The sequence below is a fragment of the Hippopotamus amphibius genome, chromosome 6, assembly GCF_030028045.1.
Source record: "Hippopotamus amphibius kiboko isolate mHipAmp2 chromosome 6, mHipAmp2.hap2, whole genome shotgun sequence".
NCBI lineage: Eukaryota > Metazoa > Chordata > Mammalia > Artiodactyla > Hippopotamidae > Hippopotamus > Hippopotamus amphibius.
Window position 1 is genome coordinate 67,905,967 of NC_080191.1, and position 22,223 is coordinate 67,928,189.

At 39.0% G+C, this 22,223-nt stretch overlaps 1 protein-coding gene across 3 annotated transcripts in view; it reads left to right on the forward strand.

The window, feature by feature from the left end:
* The window catches only part of SH3BGRL2 (SH3 domain binding glutamate rich protein like 2), a 61,037-nt gene that overhangs the window by 31,357 nt on the left and 7,457 nt on the right, over positions 1-22,223 (forward strand). For all 3 annotated transcript variants that reach the window (XR_009054308.1, XM_057738864.1, XM_057738865.1), the window contains exons 2-3: positions 5,675-5,860; positions 21,453-21,533. Coding sequence is in view for 2 of the 3 variants with exons in the window: in XM_057738864.1 (XP_057594847.1) it covers positions 5,675-5,860; positions 21,453-21,533 (267 nt within the window). In the remaining variant the exon portion in view is untranslated. The remainder of the gene's footprint in view (positions 1-5,674; positions 5,861-21,452; positions 21,534-22,223) is intronic.

The window sequence follows — 22,223 nt, forward strand, 5'->3', positions numbered from 1 at the left end:
TTTGTACCTCATAGAATTTTTACATGTCATGAAATACTATTATACTTTTGATTTTTTCTTCTCCCAACCATTTAAAAAGAAAGACTAGTTTTGGCTGTCGGCCATACAAACATAGTTAATGGGCTAGAATTGGCCTGTAGGCCTCCCTGCGATAGAGCCTGAGAGATTTAACAGTGTCCGTTCTCTTTAATTGCTTTAAATGACGTGTATGGGTGTATGTTTGAATGATAAGGTGAAATGCAACTTTCATGCTTTTGTAGATATCTTCTGTTTATCCAGTGACACATGTTTATTTCACTTATGTGAAATTTATGTCTTATTGCTTTTATTTCTAGGCTCTGCTGTGCGGTAATAGCTTTTATTTTCAATCCATCATACTACAGTATTGCCGAAGACATTTTACATAGCAATTAAGAGTTTTACCAGGTAGCATTGCATTAGGCTGCAATCTATAGGAAAGTTGATAAAGAATGGCTTAACTAATTTAGGGTTGTATGTGTATCACATTTGCCAAATGGTTTCTGCACCTTCAGGCCCCACAGGTTGCCTTTCTGCAAGGGAGAGAGGAAAAGAAGGACCAAGTGCAAAATGGGCTTTGTCTTTTCATTAAGTGGAACCTTCCAAGGAGTGGCCGCCTCACATCTCACTGGCCAGCACTGTGTTCTGTGATCACCTCCACAGAGGAGTCTGGGTCCACAGGTTTTTGTAGCTGACACATTGCTTGCTTTCTTTCTTTTTTTAAAATAAATTTATTTATTTATTGGCTGCATTGGGTCTTTGTTGCTGTGCGCAGGCTTTCTGTAGTTGCAGAGAGCGGGGGGCTACTCTTCATTGCAGTGCACGGGCTTCTTATTGCAGTGGCTTCTCTTGTTGTGGAGCAAAGGCTCTAGGCACTGGGCCTTCAGTAGTTGTGGCTCTCGGGCACTAGAGAGCAAGCTCAGTGGTTGTGGCACATGGGCTTAGTTGCTCCGAGGCATGTGGGATCTTCCCAGACCAGGGATCGAACTCGTGTCCCCTGCATTGGCAGGTGGATTCTTTACCACTGCACCACCAGGGAAGCTCGACACATTGCTTTCTTAAACAAAATCAGGCTTCGGTTATTAAGAAAGAAAGGGAGATGGGCTACTAGGTAAATAACTAGCTTTGTCTGCTGAGGCTTCCAAGTGTGTTCGAAGATTAAAACACCAGCCACATGAGTTATAGGTACCATCACCCATGGCTTAGTTGACATGAACGAAGGCTGCAATTGTTGCCGCACAATTTCCTTCTTCTCTTCCACAAATTTCTCTCCCCAGATTTCTTTCGTTATTGATTGCTAGGTGTGTTTTGTTTCAGGATGGTTGAAACGTGTAAATAAAACTTTGTGTCAAGGAAGTGATGATGTATGTTATTGTTATCTGAATCCTGGGTTTCTGCCAGCCCGTGCAGTGCCCTTGATGGCTTCCTCATGCCACTTAGGAAGCCTTTCCATTACTTGGGGCTCCGGCTTCTCCCAGGACCCACCTCCTGAGCGGGCCTGTCCCTGCAGCTCGGCCCTGGGCTCCCACAGTTCCAGCCATGTTCACCTGCTAAATCTCAGAACAGCCCTGGTGCTGTGACTCATCTTCCTTCCTCAGACTGACGTCACAAACATCCCCTTGAAACTTCCTTCTCTGGGGTAAATTTCTCCCCTTTGTTTATTTGGGTGATCTGCTATTCTACTAATTTTCTGTGGCCTTAGCCTTTTTTTTTTTTAAATTTAAAAAATTTTTGAACATGTAAATTTATTTCTAAACTTCAACAAAGGCAAAGCAAAATATGAGATTTTAGATTCATCTTGTCTCAAAAAAGTGAACTTTTCCCTGACACTGCCTTCTAAAAGATTTTTTTAATGTGATGTCAAATAACAAATTCAACAATAATAATTAAAATGTGATACAGCACTATTATGTGTCAGGCAATAAATGTTGTCAGTGACACATAATTTATATGTAACCCTCACAATAATCTGATGAAGTAGGGAATACTATTATTCCCATTTTAAAGATGGAAAAACTGAGGCAGAGAGAGGTTAAGCAGCTTGCTCAGACTCACTCAGTAAATAAATGGGCGAACCAGGATTTGTAGCTTACCCCCCCCCCCCCCTTTTTAATCATCTGGCCTTTCTTTTAAGTGTAAGGAGTTCAGGAGGCCAGGGAGTAACAGAAGTCTTGCTGATTTATATGAAACACCCCAGGTCTCTATGGCCGTGGACTACCACCCCTCTCTGGGTTGTTTTCTATAGGACGCTCCCTCTCTTAAATTTCTTCTGTTTAATCTTTGAAATGTTGATGCATTTCCAAAAAGTTTACACACATAGAGTGAAAACGCTTGCTCTCACTTTGTCCCCATCCTCCAGTTCCCATGCCCCACCCCCCAGGCAACTGCTTTTGTTTGTTTCTTATATAACCTTCAAGCATTTTTCTTAAAAATGAAAATACAAGTAAATACAGATGTGTTCCTATTTTTCTCCATTTAAAAAAATGTGCCTAGTCTACACACAGTTCTGCTCTTCCCCCCCGCCCCCCACTTAAACATCTTGGAGACCTTTTCATAGCAGTGTTAACAATACATACAGAATTTCTCCTTTTTTCTTTTTAAGATGCATAGTATTGAAGTAATCTCTTCAAAACACAAACCTGGCGTTGCCTCTCCTGCTTTCCTCTTAAAGATACGAAGATAATTACCATCACCCCGATGGGGAACTATCCTTTGCTTCCTGAGTATTGATAGTGTGTAATGATGCTTTTGAATTTTTTTCTTAGAACAGCGACCATTTTTTCCCAATTTTGTTAAGATACAATTGACATACAACACTGTATAAGCTTAAGGTGTGCGGCATAATGATTTTGATGTACGTATATATTGTGAATTGATTACCACAATAAGTTTAATGAACATCCATCACCTCACGTCATTTGAATTTTAATATTCTACGATACAACTTTCGAATATTGGCTAACAAGGAGGAGGGGTGTTGAGACATGGACACTCTTAGACCATTACGTTGCTAATGGTAATGTAAATTGAGGTGGCCTTGTTGAAAGACAGTTTTACCTTGACTCCTTCAGGAGTCTGAAAAATGTCTCTGTCCTTTCACCTGGGTTTCATTCACAGGGCTTTGTCCTAAAGTAGTCTTGAGCGATACCATCAAAGATTTACAAGGATGTTCACTGTGTGATATTATTTCTAGCAGTGAAACCTGCAAGCGTGCTAGGTATTCAACAACAGAGTGGTAGTTAACTGTACATCTACATGATGGAATTGCCAGGAAGATATTAAAATTCATACTTCTGAAAAATTTTTAATGACAGAGGGTGGTACTCATGATATTTTTATTGTTCAGTAAAAGGGGCAAAGTGCAGCTATTTTTACCAAGTGTGATCCTGTGAAAGGAAAGACCAGGTAAGGTGTAGGGGATTATAGTCTAGCAATAAATACTGTGTGTGCGTGTATGTGTGTGTGTGTGTGTGTGTGTATTTATGTGTTTAGGGCCAGGAAGTGGGGGAGTAAAGAAGCTGTCTATATGTCTTGATTTACTCTCATTGAGAACATTTAAGCCTTTAAGTACGCACATTTTGAGGTCGTGGTGAATGTTGTATGTCTATACATTATATATGGAAAGCCAAGCTTTGACGATGGATAAGTTTCACTTTTTGATCACTCTCATGAACAATTGAAATGTGCTGGCTATGTAGAGCTCCAAATATGGACATTAAATCCAGACCCTTTCCTCTGTTTAACTTTTGGCAGTGGCTGTCTGGATAGTAGGATTGTAGGTAACTTCTTGTTTGTTTTACAAAGGACAGTGGGGACCCACTGAAGAGGGATTTTAGGACAATGACATGATTGTCTTGACAAGAACACACTCGAGGACTTTGGTCAAAATAAGTGAAGACTTTCAATGTCAAGGTCAATAAATTCTGACTAGTAGGATTTAAGGGGAAATTAAGTAGGATGGATGATACGTTTTTGCACAGCAAAGTTACAAAATAATATAACTATATTCTGAAATTCTGTGAGTGAGGAGAAAAAGTTAACTATTTCAGACATGAGAGATGGTTTGATTCAAGAATCTGAAATAATGTCATTTTCAACTTGGATTTACAACGATACAGTAATTCTCTCCTTTTATAATACCATTGAACTTAAAGATGACAGCCTTTTATTTCTGTCCATTATTAACTACGGCATCTTGTTAGTCATTCATAAACTTGAACCCAATGATCGGCACCTCTGTGCTGATGGTATATTACAGATTTCCACGCCAGAGACACGTCACTGAGGCATTTTGGGAGGAGTTGATTAAGGTGGGGGGAGGAGGGGATTGGTTGGGGCAGTCAGTTTGTGAAAGTTTGTTCCTTAGCATTTTCTTTTCTTTCTTTTTTTTTTAAATTACAGTGGAAGAACAGTCACCCCAAATTTTATTTACTTATTTTTTATTTTTTCATTCATTTTTGGCTGCACTGGGTCTTCGTTGCTGCGTGCGGGCTTTCTCTAGTTGTGGTGAGTGGGGGCTACTCTTCCTTGTGGTGCGTGGCCTTCTCATTGCGGTGCCTTCTCTTGTTGCAGAGCACTGGCTCTAGATATGCGGGCTTCAGTAGTTGTGGCACATGGGCTCAGTAGTTGTGGCTTATGGGTTCTAGAGTGTAGGCTCAGTAGTTGTGGCACACGGGCTTAGTTGCTCCACGGCAATGTGGGATCTTCTCGGACCAGGATTGGAACCTGTGTCCCCTGCATTGGCAGGCAGATTTTCAACCACTGAGCCACCAGGGAAGTGCCCAGCATTTTATTTTCTAGGTTGAGAGAGGTTTCTAGCTGCCTCACTTCTCAAAGTGATTCTTTTCTTTGAGCATTATAAGATTTACCTCACCACTTTTGTTTTTTATGCAGATTTCCCAGAATCGTTTAGAAAAAGCACACTTGTTTTCTCACATTTTACATGCCATGTTTAAGATACTGAATATTGTCACCCCATCTCAATGAGTTAATAACGTACCTTAAATTAAGAAGATGGGTCCCATTTGGAAAACGTGCAGATGTGTTTGCAGCTCTTCAAGAGCACACCTGACCCCTAGTGACTGAGGAAGGAAACATGAAACATCAGAGGAGCAAGAAGGGTTAAGAGTTCAAAGTCAGATGGTGCTTGTTGTTTACACTCACCTTAGAAGTGGAGCACATTTTTCTCTTGTGAGTTGATGAAAGGATGCTTTCATGACAGTGGCTACAGCTGTGGAATATCTGAAAGAGGCTGCTGAGGAGAATAAAAATATCGCTGCTCCCAGGAATGAATGAAATGTTGGCACCTCCGATGGGCTATACGTGGCTTTCAAATGTTTGGGGACAGAGGGGGCTTTCATGACTGTAAATGTCAACTTCTGGGGGTGGGAGTGGGTGGTCATGGCCCCCTGAGAACTAAGTGAATCTCCCATCTCAGACCTAGTGTGGCCCTCCCAGACCATCTGACTTGTGCCCCAGAATTCTGTGAAGAAAGTACTGTGTCAGGCCTTGCTTAGACATCTGCTGGATCACCAGGGAGTGGACAGTACCTGGCGTCTGCAAAAATCGCCATCAGTCAAATCTAGTTCAAATTGGAAATATTTCCACATGGTTTCAGTGGAGCATTTCTCCTTATGTGCTTGTCTTCTCTCTGCAGATAAAGAAGAAGCAGCAGGATGTGGTTAGATTTCTGGAAGCCAACAAGATAGAGTTTGAGGAAGTGGACATCACGATGTCGGAAGAGCAGAGGCAGTGGATGTACAAGAACATCCCCCCAGAGAAGAAGCCTGATCAGGGCAACCCTCTGCCACCTCAGATATTTAATGGTGACCGATACTGTGGAGTAAGTAGCTGGATTGTCATCACATCACTTCTTTACCTGATTCAAAACAGAGTCACCTAGAGTTCAGTTGGGTTTTTTTTTAGTGCAGACTGACCTCCTCACCTAGTACCTAGTCAGGTCCACAAATCTAACATAGGGTGAAGTCAAGGAGGTGTACAAGTCCTTCCTGCTTGCTTTGGGAAAAGGGGGTGGGAAGGGAGGCTGTGTATATGTGTGTTTGCTGTGTTCTACATTTTATTTTTTTTAACTTTATTTACTCATTTATTTTTTAATTTATTTTTGTCTGCATTGGGTCTTCATTGTGTATGCAGGCTTTCTCTAGTTGTGGCAAGCAGGGACTACTCTTTGTTGCCGTGTGTGGGCTTCTTATTGCAGTGGCTTCTCTTGTTGCAGAGCAGTCTCTAGGCGCGTGAGCTTCAGTAGTTGCATCACGCAGGCTCTAGAGCGCAGGCTCAGTAGTTGTGGCCCATGGGCTTAGCTGCTCTGCGGCATGTGGGATCTTCCTGGACCAGGGATCGAACCCGTGTCCCCTGCACTGGCAGGTAGATTCTCAACTGCTGCGCCACCAGGGAAGTCCCTGTTCTACATTTTAAAACATATTTTTTGATTAATACATTTTGGGGGGCAGAGGGGAAGAGGTAATTATTCTTGAATCTTTCTCTATAGTGTAAAAAACTGCTAATGGCTGATTATAAACCAGAGTTTCACTTTTTTATGATCATGAGCCAGATGGATCATTATGAACAACTAAAATACAACAGGTGCCTTCCTGCTATATGTGGCATTGAGAAAATGAAGGCACTTTCGACTAATCATCTGTTTTCCTTCTCACTCCTTAGGTTAAGAAAAAATATTGAGAAACGTCACTCTAATGAGTAGTTAGGATTTGCTTTCTGCCATAGCTCTGAGTCTGTACGTCAGTGTTTATTTTGAGACCTGCACTACGGTTCTTTAATGATGGCCAGGAGAAGGGGGAGGGGCTACAGTGCGGAGGTGCTCAAGGTGAAATAACTGGGTGGACACTAGGGTGGAGAAAAGGGATAACAGTGCTTTTGGTGGCTAGAAAGGAAACAGTTCTCTATGAACATGAGGGAGAATGAGATGTTGACACATAAAGCCATAAAGATTGCACCCAGCGTTTTTATATGTCATAAAGAGAAAACAGAATCTAGCACTAGACACAGATTTGAGTTCTGGTACTACTTTATGTTGGCTTGACACCTTTGGAAAGTCGCTTCTCTCTTTATACCTCAATTGTCTCATCTTTAAGCAAAGGATGATAATACTTATCTTATTTGCCAGGATATTTGTGACTGTTTCTAAGGTTCTCCTAAAATTCTATACCCAGCCAAACTACCACTCAACTTCAAGACCAGAATAAAGGCATTCTCACAGCTGCAAAGTCTGAGGAACAGAGAACCACTGGCTTTTTGTTTTAAGTTTTCTAGCACTGTTTGACTAATAGCTTTATTTTGAACTGTACGGTTTACTCACATTTTCAACTATTATCTTATTTGGGTCTGCAGGCACAAAAGTACATTTTCCAGACTCTGTAATTATGAATGGGATACACCCTTGGTTACCATATACTTTCCCTAGTAAAATATGTGATCATGACCCCCAAAATTCTACAGAAGCAATAACCTTTATTCTTATATAATAATGCAGCTTATTTCTTATTGATGCTGCCTCTGCAGACACTGAGGTTTGACCATCCTCTGCTCTCTACTTCTCTCTCCATTTCTCTACCCACTTCCTGCATACGTGGTTCAGGGCTATTGACATCTCCTAGTTTTATTTTTAAAATAGAGTTGTTGTTGTTTTTAATCCTTGTTGTTTCATAGACCTTTCAAGAGAAAGGAGGCAGAGACATCTTTGCTCTATCACCATAAAAGCCAAAGTCTTCAGAGCCTTTTGAGTAGAAGAATGTATTTAATGAGTAAAAGAGAATGAGATGTGAAATAAAGTTAATTCCTTGTCTTTATTTTCACCTCTTTATGACTTTCTAAATCTTTATGTATCTTTGCCCTATGGAGTCTAGGGAAATTTTTTCAGGTAGACTGTGTGGGAGCTGGTTAGAGGCTCACATACTGATTAAACCATGAAAGGTAAATGGCATCTTCTCTGCTTGAGCAGTGTCCGTCCCACTCTGGTGGTGACAGCAGTGCTGGTATATGCACTCTGTCTTTATAGTCTGTTCTGGCAGGAGTTTTGAAGACAATGTCTGCTCTTATCAAGGTCAAATAAATTCGACTTTGACAAAAGCAAAAGCATTTGAGGGCAATGAACCATGGCCTCATTCATCCCGCCTGCTCCTGTGTGCCTTGTTTTGCCCAGTGATAGTTTATGAGTGGTGTTATCAGGTTGGATAACCTGTGGAAACCTGGCATATTACAAGTGACAGGATACAGTAAGCATGAAGAGTCTGCTGAAATTGGCTGGAAACATTACTTTGTTTTAAACTGGATGAGCTAGGCATGTGAGACATACATAGCTGCTAAGCTGCTTGCTAACCAGTGTGGACAATTGCCTTCTTTTTTTCTCCCTTAGCATTTGAAAATCCTTCCTACTGGGAGGAATTCTCCACCGAATGGAAGCTCCCTGGCATGTTCAGTCAGTTCTTCCCATCCCAGATTTGGACATTGAAGGAACAATGCAGCATCAGTTGGAGGTGGCTCAGTGAGTGTGTCCAGGGGTGATAGGGCCAGGTGTAGCCTGGTGGCTGGACACCATATAGCTGGTGTCCTAAGGAGGCTGATCTTGGGGTGTGGCCTGGGTGTATTCTTGGCTTTCCAGACATGGAAATTCCTCCTGTTTTGTAACTGGTCCTCCAACCTTAATGTGGATTCTGTGAGCGCACAACTATACTTTCATACATTCTTTTCCTTTTAAGTTGCCAGAGTGTATTTCAGTTGTTTGTAGGCAAGAACCCTTGTTGGCACAGACTGGTTGTTCTTGCTGTTTCCCTGAAGTGTCCTACCATGAGCAAGATTCTTCTCTGTAAGTGGGGTCTTAAAGGTCAACATCCCAACGCCTAAGCTTTCCTCATTTTAGAAAGTTCAGGTCCTCATGTTCAAGGTTTAAACACTGTTCTCTCCCTGTGGAACTGGCATGTATGGAATGCACCAGAAATAAAAAACACAGCTACACAAAAGGAAAACATTTCCTCCCATTTCTTTTCTCCTTCCCCATTCAGAAGGGGGAAAAAAGAAGATTTGGATTTCTTTATATTTTCCTGATTTTTTATTAAAATTTTTTTATTATGGTAAAAACATGCATCATAAAATTTCCCATCTTAACCACTTTCAAGTGTACAGTTGAGTAATGTTAAGTATATTCACATTGCTGTAAAACAGGTCCCCAGAACTTTTTCATCTTGCAGAACTGAGACTCTGTACCCATTAAACAACTCCTGTTTTTCTCCTCCCTCCAGCCCCTTATAACCATCATTCTACTTTCTATATCTATAAATTTGACTACTTTAGAGACCTCATAAAAGTGAAATCATACAGTATTTGTCATTTTTTTTGCTTTGTTTTGTTTTGTTTTTTGGCCATGCCACACAGCATCCAGGATCTTAGTTTCCCCAACCAGGGATCGAAACTATGCCCCCTGCAGTGGAAGCAGGAAGTCTTAACCACTGGATCACCAGGGGAGTCCCAGTGTTTGTCCTTTGTTCAAGATCATTTGGCCATATATGTGAGGGTTTATGGTTTTTTGGATACTCTGTTCTGTTACATTAGTCTGTATGCCTGTCTTCATGCCAGTACCAGTTTTATTAATTAATTAATTAATTAATTAATTGGCTGCGTTGGGTTCTTGTTGCGCACGGACTTTCTCTAGTTGCAGCTAGCGGGGGCTACTCCTTGTTGCTGTGTGCAGGCTTCTCATTGCGGAGGCTTCTCATTGCAGTGGCTTTCCTTGTTGCCGAGCACAGGCTCTAGGCATGCGGGCTTCAGTAGTTGTGGCACATGGTCTTAGTTGCTCTTCAGCGTGTAGGATCTTCCCAGCTTAGGGGTCAAACCCGTGTCCCCTGCATTGGCAGGTGGATTCTTAACCACTGTGCCACCAGGGAAGTCCCCCAGTACCAGTTTTGATTACTATCACTTTGTAATATGTTTTCAAATTAGGAAGTATGATTTCTTAACCTTTGTCCTTCTTCAAACTTGTTTTGGCTATTTGAGGTCCCTTGAGATTCTGTATGAATTTTAGGATTTTGTTTTTGCTATTTCCGCAAAAAATGCCATTAGGATTTTGATAGGGAATATGTTGGCTCTTTAGATTTCTTTGGGTAGAACTGACTTCTTAACGATATTAAGTCTTCCAGTCTACAAACATGGGTGTCTTTTCATTTTTTTGTGTTTCCATTCATTTCTTTCAGCAATGTTTTGTAGTTTTCAGTGTTACAAGTCTTTTACCCTTGGTTAAGTTTATTCCTAGGTTTTGTGGGGGTTTTGCTGCTATTGTAAATAGAATTATTTTCCTAATTTCCTTTTCCAGTTGTGTATTTGAGATGCAAGTGATTTTTATATGTTGTTTTTTTGTCCTGCAACTTTGCTGAATTAATTTATTAATTCTTTCATTTTATTAAAAAAACAAACTGGTAGTTAGAAATGGGAAGGCAGCCAGATTTTATTTGACTGGGGTCACATTAACCAGTTTATGGATTTGCCATCTAGGGGGAATGACACAGGGACCATTCAGATCATCGAGATGAGCGGGTTCATGTTTGGCCGAGGATGCTTACTTAGAACTGGGCGCTGGGTGAGGGTGGGGAGAGAGATGAAGTGATGTGGAATGTGTGGCTGGAGCTACTCATGTAAAGTCCTGTCTAATGAAGAGAGGACAGTTCAGCTGAGAGACAGATGGCAGACTTTTATAGAAAAAATAATCATTTGATTATTTTCCATGAAGCAACTTATAAAATTATTTATATTTTAAAACTATTGATTACTTTTTTTGCACTTTTTAGGTGATGCTTGTAGAATGTTAAATTGTACGCAAGCATTGGGTGTATTGCTAACCAAATGAGATTACATTAAAGCTGTGGACTAGTTTTGTTTAAGTAATGATTTGGGGGCCAGCTATGACTGCTTTTCCCCATATTACCTAGGTTAATGGAGCCTGAAAGTAGATGAGAAACAGGTTAGACTAATCTTCAGGAGGCACGGAAAGGCTAAATGACCAGCAGTGGTTCTTTGTGGAGTCTCCTCTCCTTTTCTTTCTTATGAAAGGAAACGAGGAGATGTGTTAGCATTTTCTAATCATTGGTAGAGGTTCAGAAACACACCACAAGAGTACCGAAATATATGCAGTTGTATTGTTCCCAAGTGCAGTGTTTATGTAAGACTCTTGAGAAGATTGGATAATATATTTTAAGTGTGTTTAGGAATCTTTTTCGAAGATGAAGAACCAACTCCTTTAATTATTAGTTTTACAAATCCCTACCTCATACATATAATTTTATTTTTAAAAAGATTACACACATACACCCTTGGTATATGCAGGGATTGGTTCAAGGACTTTCCACAAATTATCATACTGTATTACCATTTGAGCCCTGCTTTTGTTCTCCAACAAAAATAGTTTCCATGTCATGGTAAACTAATTTTTTAGAGGTTGCTTATTATTTCCTTGGGTGGATTATTAAAACTAGCTTAATCCTCACGCACCTATGTTGAAATCCAGCTGTCTTAGTAATTAATAGGACTTTGTTTAGAGTCAATAAGAAAAATAAAAAGGAAAGTCCAAAATTTTCATTATCCACAGGAGATGTCTGTCTCTAAAGTAGGGATGTTATTTAGGTAGGTTCAAGGCAAAGCCCTGAAAGTCACCCCACACCCATTTTTCCTCATCTCGATACTCCCTCCCTTGGTTACCAAATCCTATAATTTTTACCTCCTACATAACTCTGTCCTGTTTCTCTTTCAAAACTCAATTCAAATGGGCCTTGTTATTGACTCTCTTTAATTAACTAGGATGCTGGTTATCCCTCCCTCTCCCCCATGCCCAGAAAACCTGTGTGTCATTACTCCTATTATGACCTCTAGTTCATAGAATTTTTTTCATGTCTTTGCCTTCAGCTGGTCTCTGAGTTCCTCGTCCTCACCCACAGCAGGCTACGTGGTACATTTATCTTAGTATCTGGTACCTGTCAGAACACTAGGAACATAGAACATACTTAACAAAAATTGGCTCTAGGAATGGGTGAATAGCTCTATAGGTGTTTTCAGCCAAGCAGGTAGCTGGGTTAGCTGTCTCGCTTTGTCAAGGTTCTGAGTATTTGAGTTCCTGTTTATTAATAAAACTCAAAACCAGATATCTCAAAAGCAAGCTTATTCTATCTTCTTCTAAATTTTACAATGAAATCTATGTGGGAAATCACCTCTATTAGAAGCTTACCTACCCCACAGGTAGAATTTTCTTAGGAAACTTTTGATCTGAATTTGAAAATCTGTATTCCAAGGTTTTCTGTATAAAAGATCAGTTATCTAATCAAAGAGAATCTTTTCCTTCAGATGTTTTACTGTATGTGATCTCACGCAGCATCCTCACAGATGCTAGGAAAGGGTGGTGGGAAGGGTGATATCATTTCCTCTTTATCGCTGATTGCTGGATGCCCAGAAGCACAGCAGTTTAATTAGATATTCATTTCAGTTTTATCTTTTCTATATAACCCTAATTTTTATTCTTCTGTCTATAAATATTGTCTTCCATCTTCACCTTACTGAGATATTTGTCTCAGTATTCTACAGTGATGAATCCCTGTGACATGTCTTTCATAAAAACGATGGTTTGAGAGAGTAGCACAGACATATATATACTACCAACTGTAAAATAGTCAGTGGGAAGTTGTTGTATAACAAAGGGAGTCCAACTTGAGGATGGAAGATGCCTTAGAGGACTGGGGCAGGGAGGGTGGGGGGGACTCGAGGTGGGGGGAGTCAAGGAAGGGAGGGAATACGGGGATATGTGTATAAAAACAGATGATTGAACCTGGTGTACCCCCCCAAAAAAATAAAAATAAAAATAAATTAAAAAAAAAATAAATAAAACAAACAAACAAACAAAAAAAATGATGGTTTGTGCTCTGAATATTGAAAACCTTCACGCAGACAGTTTTGAGGCACCCCAATTGCATGTTTAGCAATATATCTTAACTAATATCCAAACTGGCAGTTTCCCTTTTGTTAATATTTTCCTCTTTTCGGAGCCTTATTACACAGTTAATGAAAAGAAAACAAAAGTGTTAAAACACTAAGGCCATGTTAATATCAATGTTAAGACAATAAAGTCTGTTGACAGGAGGGTCCAAAATGAAAATCAAGTCTCCCCCAGATTCCCAAGATGTAGCCTCTTTTATGGGATTCTGCTTTGTGGTTTTCTTAAGTTATCACCACTCTTATGTTTCATATATTAATATCTGTATTCCTTGATTTTAAATTAGGTAGTATTTACTTTTTCCTTTGAAAGATGAGAAATTTGCATTATTATAGCTTCTCATTTCTCCCACATTTTGATTTACACACATGCACACACACACACACTCATGTGCACATATGTGCACACACATGCAGCATTGCTAAAGCTTATAACAGTCGCATTCTCTTCTGTAACTATAACTATTATATAATATGTAAATATATCACATTTATATTATAAACATATAAATATTATTCTCTACAGAACTGTTTAGTTGCGTGAGCGGTCATAGAGGAAGGTGTATAATGCTATTTTACTAAATTCCTGCGGCTTGAAGGATGACACAGATATCTATAAGAGATTCTCTTAATTGATTTTAGCCTTTTCACTTACTCCTCTGAGTATTTTTTTTTATATTTATTTTATTTATTTGGTTGCACCAAGTCTTTGTTGTGGTAGGTAGGCTCCTTAGTTGTGGCTCGCCTGTTTCTTAGTTGCAGGACATGTACTCCTTAGTTGCAGCTTGTGGGCTCCTTAGTTGTGGCATGCAAACTCTTAGTTGCTGCATGAATGTGAGGTCTAGTTCCCTGACCAGGGATCCAACCCAGGCCCCCCTGCATTGGGAGCTCAGTGTTTTAATCACTGTACCACCAAGGAAGTCCCGTCCTCCGAGTATTTCTTAAGCTTTTATTGCTGGCTGCTTTTGCTCTGTTTAGCACAGTTTTTTCCCATCCAGTTGCAGTGGGTGCCTGGGTAGACGTATTTGCTCGCTTTGCCACCTTGTATCGGAATGGTCAGAAATATTAAACATAAGATAGGAATTGTAAATCTTCAGCTTTGGGCTTATTTGTATTTTTGTATTTGGCCTAAAAATTGCTGAATGAAGCTGTTTTAGACAGCTACATCTTACATATTCTACTGGGATTGGAGCTGTCAACTATTATTTCCTTCTCTATCAAGATTTCACATTAACGATCCTTAACCACTGAATCAAGAAGTTCTGCTCAGAGGCTACCCTCGGGCTTGAAAGAAATTTCAGGAAGAAGTCTCTGCCCATTTGCAGCAGTAAGAGTAAGTAAGTAACTCTTACTTGTAGCAAGCCTTACCAATAATTTTTTAAAAGAATTTCTTCTTTGGAGTAAACCAAATTTGCTCTGGCTCCTTTAGAAGTGATTGCTGCCACCGTTTCCTGGTGGGTCACGTGTTGTTTTTGTTCCCTGCAGCCTTCTGTTTGGAAAGGCCCTTGGTGTGTAGGAAGAATATAGTTCTGTCACTTAATTGTCATCAACTTAGCGTGGGAAGTGATACAGCTTTTCAGAGTGGCTGCTGTGGGGTTTCCTCCTCCTTCTCTTAGGGAACACTAAAAGGGCAAAGAACTTTAAGGCCTTTGTCTCAAATGCTTGTCCAGTCCATAGTAGTCTAACCGTAGTGCACGGGTAATGTCCTTAAGTAAGCTCTGTGGAAGAATGAGACTATTGTGAGCGCTACCTGTTGTAGATTTTATCTTGAGCTTATAAATGTCTCCAACATTGGTTTTCGCTTAGACGGAAACAGAAGTATAGGTAATGGAAGCTTTTTTTCCCTTTTTCTTTTTAACAGTTGTTTAGCTTGCTTTATTCTTCTTAAAATTGCAGCATTTAGATAAATATTCCATTAGTAACCTGCTCAGTTGTCCTGATATCTTTACAACCCAGAATTTTTTCTTTTCATAAGTGTTTGGCACTAGAAACAAAGTGAATTTTTCAGCCTTTTTTTTTTTAAATGTAGTAAAAATATACCAGCTTCTCAAACTGAGTGATTTTTTCTTGCATATGCTTTATGTATTTGTACTCTTCTCCAAAGGTGGTATTAACTGATTATTGTATTGTATAGTCACAGGAGGTTGATGGTCTTACAGTGTGCAGTTTGCAGACGTGTATTTACAAACACTTTAGAAGAGAGTGTCTTTGACTGTAAGGAAATCGGCAAGCCTATTTGGAAACTTTATAGTGAGTTTTAAAAATACAGTGCTTTTAACTTTTGCAGTATGAACCCTAGAATGTCTTCTGCTTTGTTTTGTTTTTTAATATAAGCCTCATAAGGGAAATGAATTTGATAAGAAAGCAGATCTTTCTCCTTTATTGGGAAATGTCTAAGGCCAGCATATAAGAACTTCTGTCTTAATAGAAGGTGCTTTAAGATTTCTAATACTATTTTACTCTTAAATTATTTCACATCATACTGTTTAGTTTATTATTTCTAAAAGAGGGTATTAAATTCTAGATTTTAAATTATCTATCACCTACTCTTTGCTGCAACATGACAGAAAATAACTTCTTACAATTTGAGATTCATCAGGCCACTGAAAAGCTTTTATATGTCAGAAAGTAAATTTTTTACATAGTTCTTTAAAATCTGTAAATTACAGAGTACAAATAGGATTTGCTCAAATTACATTATTAGCATGAGATTACCTAAAACATGGCATGTTGGTCGTTAATTAGCAGACACAACTCATCACGCACTTTGCCTGGTGTGTGTCAGGTACTGTTCTCACATTGGCTTTAAAAATGATTTCCTTTAATGACATTGGGACATTTGTAGAGACATGGATGCACCTAGAGACTGTCATACAGAGTGAAGTAAGTCAGAAAGAGAAAAACAAATATGGTATATTAACGCATATATGCGGAATATAGAAAAATGGTACAGATCAGCTGGTTTGCAAGGCAGAAATAGAGACACAGATGTAGAGAACAAACATATGGACAACCAAGGGAGGAAAGCGCAGGGGCTTGGTGGGGGGGATGAAGGAGATTGGGATTGCCATATATACATTACAAATAAGAAAAAAATATCAAATTTACACTTTAAATATATGCAGTTTATTGTATGTCAATTATATCACAAAAGTTCTTAAAAAAATAAAAAATAATTTCCTTTAAATTATTCAGCTTTTAAAGTTAATTACCAGATTTTATATATGTCACTTTGGGAGTTAACTACCGTGGGTGACAGTTTCGAAACTGTTGGGAGCATCCAATTTAATATTTGGTAAGAAACCCCCCAGCCATAGTTATGTGGCACTGAGATAAAGGTTCATAAACTAAAAATAATAGTTATAACTTTTATGGCAGAAATACAGTTCAAGAGAATTTTTTATGTAAATAAGAAGTGTTGCCATCCTGAGATTTCTAAATATCTAACGTTTCTAAATACCTTTGTTGACTAACATGAGAACAGTTTTGGTTCAGTGTGGTTAAATGGATTGTTTACATATTTTCTCTGCATGTATATGGTCTGTGTCTTGTTTTGTATGTATGAAACTCTCTTGTGAGGGTTGACCTTATTTCTATTCTTGCGATTTGGAGGATTGTAATCATTTTAAGATTAAGGTTTTCAGTATAAACACTGAAACCTGAATTATACACATTAAGTCTCATGGTAACTTGCCTTTTGATCTTTTGCATGCGCTGTATTTTCATGTTAGCACTTCCATCTTTAAAGTAAAATTCACACTACATTTATAGAGATTGACTCAGGCACTGTTTCTCATTTTTTATTTCTTATATTGTTAGTTTTTTCATTCCTGCGCTTTCACACTGACAGAGATTATTTATCAAGTAGAAGCAGGTGAAGGCCTTTCAGAATTCAAGAACAAGGACAACATTTTAGTGACTAGTCCTCAGTTTTTGCTCTCACTTTTGTCCCTTCCCTTTCCTGTTTGGTTAAACCTGTTTCCTGTTCAGAAAGGGGTAAACTCTTCAAACAGGTATCTCTAGGAGCTGGAATGCACAGGCTGGACTTTACATCTGGACACAGCTAACAACCTGTTTAAGAGCAACTCCACTGAATGTTCCATTATTTTTTAGATGGAATGTCCTGTAAATATCAATGAAATCTAGCTGGTCTATTATGTCATTTAAAGCTTGTGTTTCCTTGTTAATGTTCTTTCTGGATGATCTGTCCATTGGTGTGAGTGGGGTGTTAAAGTCCCCCACTATTATTGTGTTACTGTCAATTTCCTCTTTTACAGTTGTTAGCATTTGCCTTATGTATTGAGGTGCTCCTATATTGGATGCATATATGTTTCCATTAATTTTTAGAATTCTGGAGCTTCAAGGGACTTTGGTTGTGTCCTGATATGGGAAGGAAAAAGCAGTCTGAGGAGGTTAAATGAGTTGGTCAAGGTCATAACTCAGACAGTAGATTGCCGGACATCTCATCTACAGTTGACTGGGTGTATATACCTCTCAGTTTCCCAGAAATGAAGCTGTGAACGAGACAGTGGTTGGTGCAGGTCAAGTTCAAGACCCCTCTTCTCCCAAAAGAAAATGAGAAGTTTTGTAGGAAAGGACTTAAGCAGAGGGTGATATGATCAAATTTGCATTTTTGAAGGATCAATGTATCATAACTTAAAAATGATGGGGGGGGCGTGGATAGTTTAGACTGGAGAAGGATGCGTTGAAGTGCTATTACAGATGTCAAGCTTGGATTAGGGCGAAGAGACTGACGTAGAAAAGTAGAGAGGTTGAAGGGATATTTAAGACAGTTATTGGTTGAGGGAAGAGAGGAGTCCTGTGATGCTTTGATTTCTGATCAGTAGAGCCCATTAGTTGGTGGTGCCCGCCTTCTGAGAGGTCTAGCTTGTGGGGTGGAAGGAAGAGCTTGAATTGCGATTTAGACCCGTCATGTTTGAGTCCATGAACAGTTCGTTGTTTACATGGAACCAGAATTGAGAGGAGAATCAGAGGGATCTGAATTTAATTAGCACCATGGCTGTGAATGAGATTCCCTAGGGAGAGAATTCAGACCGAGTGGTGGCAGGATATGGTGTAGAGAGAAACAAGTACACCAGTTTTCATATGGTGGATATCTAAAAGGATGAGTTAAGGTTAGTTTAGCTCTCTTCCTCCTGTTACCACATTGAATATAAGCAACAAATGATCAGATAGAGAAAGTATTTGTGAAACAGGGTTATTTCTTGAGCCCAGGTCTATGAAATGCTCCTCAACTATTTGGAACTATTTTTGTTACAAAGAATATTAGTAACGACATTTTCAGTTCATGGGATTTTGCCTAAATTCTACATCAAACGGAGACATAGTTTTTCTCATTAAACGTTGTAAAATTTTCCATAAATTCCTGTGAGACCTGTAATACCTAGAGTCACTTGGAACCGCCAACTGCCCCGTTGAGATCTTCTTCACTCAGATGTCTCATATAGTTTCTCAAATTTAACATTTTGAAACTCAACTCCAACCTTACCCTCAAACCTGCTTTTTCTCTGGTCTTTCCCATCAAGTCACAAAGCTCAGATGCTTTAAATTTTTTTTCCAAAAAGATTTTTATTAAGGTATAGTTTTTACAATATTATATATTTCAAGTGTACAACGTAGCGATTTACAATTTTTAAAGTTTATACTCCATTTATAGTTATAAAATATTGGCTATGTTCCCTATGCTATATGATATATCCTTGTAGCTCATTTATTTTATACATAGTAGTTTGTACCTTTTAATCCCCTATCCCCATCTTGCCCCTAACCCTTCCCTCTCACCACTGGTAACCACTAGCTTGTTTAGTTTGCTCTCTATATCTGTGTCTGTTTCTTTCTGTTATATTCACTAGTTTGTTTTATTTTTTAGATTCCACATATAAGTGATATCATACAGTATTTTTTTTTCTTTCACTTATTTCATTAAGCATAATACCCTCCAAGTTCATCCATGTGTTGGAAATGGCAAAATTTCATTCTTTTTTTTTATGGCTGAGTACTCTTCTGTTGTATATATGTACCCTATCTCCTTTATTCATTCATCTGTTGATGGACAGTTAGGTTGCTTCCATAGCTTGGCTATTATAAATTATGCTGCAGTGGACATTGGAGTGCATAAATCTTTTTTAATTAATGTTTTTATTTTCTTTGGATATATACCCAGGAGTGGAATTGCTGGATCATATAGTAGGTCTGTTTTTAGTTTTTTGAGGAATCATCCTACTGTTTTCCACAGTGGTTGCACCAATTTGCATTCCCACAGTGGTATACCAGGGTTCCCGTTTTCTCCACATCCTCGCCAACATTTGTGATTTATGTTCTTTTTGATGATAGCCATTCAGATGGGTGTGAAATGATATCTCATGATGGTTTCGATTTGCATTTTCCTGATGATTAGTGATGTTGGGCATCTTTCCATTTGTCTGTTGGCCATCTGTATGTCTTCTTAGGAAAAATTTTTATTCGGGTCTTCTGACCATTTTTTAATCGGGTTTTTTTGATGTTGAGTTATATGAGAGCTGCTTTAATTCTTAATTCTCCCTAACCCTCTACACCAATTCCACAATTGAGTATGATCAATTCCTCCTCCAAAATATATTTCCAGTCTGTCCATTCCTGTCTTTATTACAATTGCTCTGGTTCAAGCTGCCTCCATCTCTTATCTGAATTCCCACAATACTCTCCTAACCTCTCTCCCTGTTTCTCTTCTTGCTGCCCTCTCTCTGAGCCATTCTCCACACACTCAACATGGGTATTTTCTTAAATGAAATAGATTTGTCTGCTCCCTTGCTCAGAACCCGTACGTATTTCCTTTTGTACTTAAGATAAACCTCAGAATCTTTTTCTTGGTTGACAAAGCCTGGCACATGCTGATCCAGGTCACACCCACCAGCTTCACTCTTCCTCCCTGCTGTTTCTTGTCCCAAACACTCCTATTCCAACCCTTTACTTGGCCAATTCTATTCATTCTTCAGTTTTCAACCTAAAACTCCATTTTCCAAGGAGGTGTTTGCTGAATCTCCCCCTTCAGATGCGTTGCTCCTTCTTGGCATGGTCAAGGAAGGCCTCCCTTTGGAGGTGACTGGCCTCAAGGCTGATCCGAAATGACAGCAGGAGTGACCACTTCAAGATCTACTGAAGGAGCAGTACATGCAAAGCCTGAGGCTGAGATGACCGGGAACTAAAATCAAGCTGCCTTCAGACCACATGAGACTCAGCTTGCTAAGGCACTTGGACAAGAGAGTCTCTACACAGAGTCAGATAATTCAAAGATTTTTTATCCACTGAGGCAGGCTTTGCAAGAAGCAAATCACTCTAAGTTATTGACTTTTTTAGATTCCTAGACAGGTTTCAAAAGTAATTGTAATGCCATTGACCCAGCTCAGCAGTGGGTTCATGAGGGCTCAGTGACTCTGATGTACAGGGTGCCCCATACCTGGTTTCCTCTTGGGCAAGAAGCATCATAGAATATAAAAAGCATTGATTTCAACACCGGTGAAACTTGGGTCCAAATCTCAGCTCTGTTACATATCGGCTGTCAAGCTTGGGTACCATATTTCTTTGCTCTGAGCCAGTCTCTAACCTGGTTGGTGATGGTGAGGATTAAATGATGTGCTGATGAAATGGCACTGAGCACAAAGAATTGCCTACAGGTGATTCTGATTGTTGTCTGCCTGCAATAGTTATCCTCTGTCTAAAGTTATCCAAGGCACTTCTATCAGATTTTAAGACTGCTTCATATCAACTTAGCAACTAGGTACAATAGTATTATACATGCAAACTTTTGAAAAGAAAACAACTGATCAACACATTGGCCAGAATTCATTGATGGATTCTCTTCTGAAGGTGCGAAGAGAAAAATAATTCAGTGTCTGAGGCACAGATAAATGTTATAGAGAATATAGTTTCCTTTAGTTTTTATTTGATCTTTTTATTCTCTCTGAAGACAGTCTCAAAGAATCTGGAAAACTTCAAAAGCAGAATAGAAGCACTCGAGTTGACACACAGAGACCTTTACAGCTTTTCTGTTTACCCAGTGATTTTTTTTTTAAGCCCTGGATAACAAAATATCAGGAGCAGAATTGGGAGGCAGCCTTCCAGATGGAAATAAGTAAAATCTTAGGTCAGAGTGATTCCACACAAATAAATGTTAGTTTGACACATGAGGGAACGTATGCTGATTTGATTTCTGTTGTCGATGTTTTACCTTTTAATCCTGTCACAGGCTTTGGACGAAAAACTTGTAACCTTCATCATCATGCTCAAATGTTGAGGCTCAAACAGAGCAAACCCAGTAGATTTATGTACGAAGCAGTGGCACATTTTTTTATTTACATAAAGACTTTGTCAAAAGCACCAAGTACAAAGACAGTTATTTGCTTTTGCTTATTTTCTCCTCCTCTTGTTTCTAGGATTATGACAGTTTTTTTGAATCCAAGGAAAGCAACACAGTCTTTTCATTCTTAGGCCTGAAATCACAATTGGCATCAAAGGTAGGTCAATCTTTTCTTGTTTTAAAATGTGTCTTTCTTGAGTTGTTCTTAAGGGTTGAGGTGAAAGGAGTGCATATCCACTCTCCTCAATTTTCAGTTTTTGCTTTCTCAAATGCACAGTTAGGACTGCCCAGGATAAAGACACACAAAGAAGCCAGTTGTTTTTTTTCTTTCTTTCCCATTTTCAACTGTTGCTGAATATTAGAGTATCTTCATTTAAAATTCAGTTTATTTATAATCTATACCCACTTCTTCCAAGAAAAATTTAAGGTAGCAAAAAATAGTAGGTGCTTTGTATTATGTTTTAAAGTGCAAGTTCACATTACTTTCCATTTTTTGAGATAGAATCAAAGCCATATTTTCAAGGTCTTCTACACATTTAAGTCATTTACATTGGAAGGGACTTGGTTTGCAGTAACAAATGGTCAGCCTTGAAAAAGAGGGCAAGTCCTAAACTAATCAAAGTGTTTTTTGAAGCCACTTTATTATGTCATATGTCTTTTTTTTTTTTTTTTTTTTTTAATTTAATTTTTTTTAAAATTTTTATTGGCTGCATTGGGTCTTCGTTGCTGCACATGGGCTTTCTCTAGTTGCAGCCAGCGGGGGCTACTCTTCATTGTGGTGCATGGGCTACTCAGTGCGGTGGCTTTTGTTTCAGAGCACCAGCTCTAGGCACACAGGCTTCAGTAA